At 53.7% G+C, this 5,510-nt stretch overlaps 1 protein-coding gene across 1 annotated transcript; it reads right to left on the reverse strand.

Annotated features, from left to right (window-relative positions):
• Nucleotides 1-661: 661 nt before the first annotated feature.
• Nucleotides 662-5,019, reverse strand: PHACADRAFT_180479 (uncharacterized protein). Its single transcript, XM_007390706.1, has 18 exons — nt 4,244-5,019; nt 4,137-4,184; nt 3,758-4,075; nt 3,527-3,692; nt 3,354-3,474; nt 3,146-3,302; nt 3,008-3,090; nt 2,903-2,956; nt 2,708-2,850; nt 2,538-2,648; nt 2,416-2,484; nt 2,357-2,366; nt 2,232-2,301; nt 2,119-2,178; nt 2,002-2,070; nt 1,921-1,946; nt 1,705-1,868; nt 662-1,650 (listed from the first exon to the last, which is right to left on the reverse strand). Exons 1-18 carry the CDS (start codon nt 4,469-4,471, stop codon nt 1,469-1,471), a joined length of 2,079 nt encoding a protein of 692 aa, XP_007390768.1. The 5' UTR covers nt 4,472-5,019; the 3' UTR covers nt 662-1,468.
• Nucleotides 5,020-5,510: the final 491 nt, after the last annotated feature.

Raw genomic sequence — 5,510 nt, forward strand, 5'->3', positions numbered from 1 at the left:
GTTACATGGCAGCCATACCATGATTATGCACTTGGCAAACATTTATCTTCTGATGTTCTACATGCTTGATTAAATCTCTGAAAATTGGAATCATGTGTTGATCACAATCTTTAACTTTTGCAGCATATATTCCTGCAACATTGTGGCATACAAACTGCACACCACCTACCATGGGGCAAGAAGGTTGCTTGTATAGATTATATGCAAGGATTCTTTATAAATGACATGCATATGGGATTTATACAGGGATTAATCTACCCATGCTGCTGGCAGCACTGTGATCACCAATATGCAGAGCTTAAAGAGCTGTACCATCATGTCTCAAAGGACCACCTAACAGGGATTGAGCTGCCATGTGTTATATCAGGTAAAGGGCCTATTCTGCTCTTTTAATTCTGCAACTTCCTCTGAACATTACTATCATCAGGATGCATGCAGCTAGTCCAGTGCAACTATTTGCATAGACATTTCTGGGAGCAACACCAGTTTCCTGATGCCAAGGATCAAATGGTGCCTGTGCAAAATAGTTTTGTTCGGCATCGAAGATCTCCGTGCGAGGGCACAATTTGGCACTCAAGCTCAAGCCCCCCCGATACCCCAGTCTATGAGATACCCGACCGTCTGCTTCCTTCACACGAGGCCCTCTCACTGACGGTCAAACCTAGTCCAACGGCGCGTATCAGCCGTTTGAGAACCGCAGATGCCTCTATGTCCCACGAGCCAAGGTGGATGCGAGATAAAAGCCCCGAGACAGACGTCTCGTTCCAGCCTCTGTCGCGGACGTTGGACACGGCCGCGAGGGCGCCGTACAGCGACAGCTCGAAAGGCGGGCCTCCCCCGCTCCCCGACAACCTGCAAGCATCCGCTCATCTTAGCACGACCACGCGGGCGGACATGGTCGTGCTCAGCATGCCGACGGCGGACCCAGGAGACATGACCTCGCACTTCTCTCGCATCCCGCCGCCGTGGCGCAGGGCGCGAATGGAGCGGTACCACCCACGGATGGCCAACGGCTTTGACGCGTTCCGCGTCCAGTTCAACACCGCGAAAATGGGCAACCTTATCGACGGCCGCGGCCAGCTGCCCGACCCGTCCACCAGCAACGCGCCGCTCAAGTGAAGAAGCTCACGGCTTGGCGTTCTTTCGATACATGCGTCCCCGTGTGACGCTCTGAAGACAGGGTTATTTGTGGCTGCAGCGGTGAGGGAAGGAATAGGATTGTCGCGAAGGGCGTTGAATGGTGATGCTCCACTGATTACCAAGGACTAGTTGTGTTAGTCGTATAGAACCACTTTAATTTTTGTCGATGTGGTATATTCATTTTCCTCCTCTTGGTACACCATTACATGCACTACGAGAACCTCAATTCTGCATATATTCATCTCAAACACTACAACACGTTTAAAGTCCAGCGAACTGAGTGTGATCAATGCCTCTCGCAGGCATCCGCGCTTGAGGGAGACGACACTCAGTCGCTCTGCACCGAGCCGAAGCCGGGCATACAGTTCTGACGCGCGATCGCAGCGCTGCCGCTGCGCATGTAGCAGATCCTCGCGGTAGCGCAGTCGCCAGTGCAGGGCGTGGTACGTGCAGCGGTCTTGCCCTGGAACGTGTTAAACATGTTGACCAGGGTCGAGTTTAACTCCATCTCTACATGGTCAGACATGTTAGTATCCGTGCGGCTACCACAGACCTGAGACTTACGTTCGGTAACCAGATGCCACCAGGTCGCGTTGAGCGGGTCGTTCGGGCCCCAGCCCGTGATGTTACCACCGTACGCCTCGCGGGTGCTATATTCGTACTGGTAGGTGGGGCCGAATTCAATCTGCGAGTCGAGCTCAGGGAAGGCGTTCACGTCGGCAAACCAGCTACGTGGAGGGTGAGCCTGCTGACGAAGGTAGTGAGACGCGGTGGGCTTACGTGTGGGCATCGAGGATATCAAAGGTCTATCGCGGTATCTGTGTCAGTATCAGGTGGCGAGGCGTACAAAAAGATACTCACGTTCGAATCAACCTCGTACACCCGGAAGCCAGAGTTAAGGTTGGTGAGTGGCGTTAAGGAGGGCGTGATCTGGAGCAACGTGAACAAGAAAGTACGTCTCGTAAAGAGGCAACCTACCCAGTTAGGGGTAAGAGCAGTGCTGCTGTTCATGACGGTGCCATTGTTCGAGTAGAAAATCTGTGCCGGTAAGGTTACTTTCTATGTCTAAAGCAGACGCGGAAGGTACCCACAGACAACTCGTCCTCGTGAGTGTGGCCGTTGTAGATGTTGGCGATGACGTGAGGCGAGAAGCGGTCGACGCTGCGAAGGATATTCATGAGATAGCTGCACAGGTGTTTCGCTTCAGAGATCTTACATCTGGTACACTGCAATGCCAGTCAGCCCAAGTTGACACAAACAACGATTAAGACTTACAGAGATCGGTCGGGTTACCGAGAGCATTGGTACCATCCCAGCCGGGTAGAACGTGGCCTATGATCCAGGCTACAGCGGCTCGTCAGCGCAACTCCAAGCTCTGGCAAGCAGAGGAGACGCACCACGGTCGCCAGCATCTTCAGCGGCCTGGAGTTCATCCGTCAGGAAGCGTAGCATGCCGGACGGATCGTGCGTCGTCATGTTAATGTAGTTGAAGTAGTTCGCCTGGTACCCTGTAAGCGGATACGACTCTCAGTAACACAGTCGCGCAGGGGTAACGAGCTGCACTTACACATGTCGGTGTTGAGCGAGATGATCCGCAGGCCGTCCATGCGGCGTACCATGTACCCAGCGTAGTGCGTGCGGGCCTCAGCAATTGCGGCCTCCGGCAGCCATTCCTCGTGCTCCCACAGCGATGCGACATGGTCGTAATTCCTATGGAAACATGTATAGATGAAACGTTGGATAGCAGTGACCGACAGCGTACCATTGGAATTGGTCGGCGAGAGGAGGGTTTAGGGAATGCGGGGCATCCTGCGCTCTGAATTACGGTTAGCAGTGTCAGGGACAGCGTATATATGAGCGACTTTACTGGTTGTAAGTATCATGATTTCCGAGCGATGGGTACACCGGTCCAGCATTTAGTATACGCTTGAAAAGATCGTACAACACGACCTTTCCCATGCCCTCGTGAGACGAGATCACACATGGAGAGGCATTATGGACATACCTCAGTGTATCTGATGTAATCCCGGTCCATCTGGTGGTCTGGGTCGTGGGAAACGAGATCACCGGTGTAGATCATGAAGTCGAAGCCGGTTTTCACGGTGTTTGCGAGAACAGGGATGGACTGCAGACCAGCGAGGGCCAGGGAGTACGGGGTATCGCTGAAAACGTTTGATTAGTTTCAGCCTGGGAGAAGACATGACGCGACTTACCAGAGGAAAGACCCGTATCTAGGCGCGGGCCTAACGGTAACGTTCGGGCTCTGGTTGTTCTGGACATTTGTACGACAGCAGAGGCCGGAGCTGCAGTTTGCCTCAGTACCGGTGGCATAGCCTGCATATCCAGTGAGCGGCAGAAGAGGATATTTGAAGGGCCCAAGACATACGAGGATCGATATGGAAATCGGAAAGGTGCAAGACCTTAAGCCTCTCGCCGCTAGGTTGCTTCGGAGGAGGAAGCGGATCAGGCTTAGGCTTGGCGAACCAACCGGTAAGGTTCAGAGGAGAGACCGGCGGCAGGGGGCAGAGCGAAAGGAAGTTCGCGCAAAGCATCTGGAAAAGAGACGACCAGCCGTTATCACCGGTGAAACTTGATTAAGAGTTCCTCCTGAACGTACCTGACCATCGTATCCGCCCACATCCGCGTTGGCAACCACCTGGGTGATAGTCGGACCGATACCGAGCTTTCCGTACATGGTGTCGCAATCGCTGTTGAAGTTGAAATGGTGACATAAAGCGACAGCGAGAGCTGGGCCTTGTTCCGGGGCAGCCATCGACAGGAACTTTCCGATCTCCAGCGCAGCCTGGCATGCGGCACAGCTGTTGTTTGCAAAGACGGGATTCTCGGAGATGGAAATGACCTGCTCGACGGCATTGGCAAACAGCTGATTCTCTGATGCTTTGGGGGGAAGAGGGTGGGGGTCTTTGGTATCGTTCTAAAGTTGTGCTTGTCAGAAGAGATCTTCTGCTACGAGCATGAGGAACAACAATACGAACTTGAGGAATATGGTCGGGGTCGGTCAAGGCAAGCGGATACACAACATGCTACAAGAACAACACATCATCAACAGGAAGGCCTGATGGACAGTTTCTTTCAATCTCACCGTCACAGGATCTGAGATAACCGGTTGTGGTTGGGCAGAGATCGCAGTAGGGTTGTTGTAGTAAGACGAATACACGGACGTGGGGAAGACACCGGGGACGGCGAAGGACGAGGGACCGAGAACCAAGGGGCCGCTGCTGGAGTTGGCAGATACGGGACTGCCGCTGGTAGCTGCAGAAGCCGCAAAGCCGGTGTAGAGCACCAGGATTGCAAGGCTCAGGATGCGCATTGCTGGACGCTGGCAGAGACGAAGAGGGGTCCCCAGAGTGTCTTCGAGGGCCGCATCTCGCGTTAAATAATGCGCCCGCTATCAAGGTAAATTGTGTGCGCCTGACGCAGACCCGAAGAACGCAAAAGCTTACGACAGGGCTGAGAAGAACGTGCGTGCAAGCGAGTGATTAAACGTCTCAATTTGCGTGAGAAGAATGACTTGGTTCCCGGACAGCCGTGGATGGACATTTGGCTGGAGGGTGTCTGCGCACGTTACTACAAGCTGTGTCGCATATCTACGCTAGAATTGTAGTGGCGAATATTGAGAGCGCGTTCGAGGACGAGAGGCAAAACGCGCGGCAGGTAATAACTGCGGGCGTGCTTTCACACAGCGGGACCACATGACCGCCACCGACGTAGGGCAGCTGGCCTTCGCGAGCATCGTTCGACGCCTCATGCCCTGGACGGCTGCTGTTACCATGCTGCTCGTGCTGCGAATAGCACCCTGCTCGAAGATTACAGTAACTCCTGGTACTCAACTCTCGGAGTCCGGACAGAGCAGCGATGTGCTGGTCAGTGACTGAGTCAGTGACTAGTCACAAGTCAGTCTGACTGTGACTGAGACCGAGCGGTCACCGGGTCTTCATCACGGGAAGGGCTACTGTCCAATCAGCATTCAGAACTCCATCACACCGACGATGCCCTCTCGCAGGGTCCGGACTCCGTAGCAAGTAGAACAAGATTGTAGTACTAAAATCAGAGATAAAATTCACTTCTTCTTGGCCACTGGCACTGTGGACATGCCCAGGATACCTCATTTCTCAGTTAGTCTGTGGCAGGGCTAGTAGGTGCAACGCTAGATGCAGGTACAGCGCCGGGAAGACAGCGATATGCAGAGTGCACAAGCGGTGAGTACTGAGTCCTTCACCGAGGCCCGAAGCAGCTCAAGGGTGTTCTGGCCCACACTACCATTATGAGCGTTGCATTAGCTCAGGAACATGATAAACTGCTTAGTACACATCGCGCCGTCTTCCAGTAGCCGTACGCGTACCTAGGTG

The sequence above is a fragment of the Phanerochaete carnosa genome, assembly GCF_000300595.1.
Source record: "Phanerochaete carnosa HHB-10118-sp unplaced genomic scaffold PHACAscaffold_1, whole genome shotgun sequence".
In the NCBI taxonomy this organism is placed as follows: domain Eukaryota; kingdom Fungi; phylum Basidiomycota; class Agaricomycetes; order Polyporales; family Phanerochaetaceae; genus Phanerochaete; species Phanerochaete carnosa.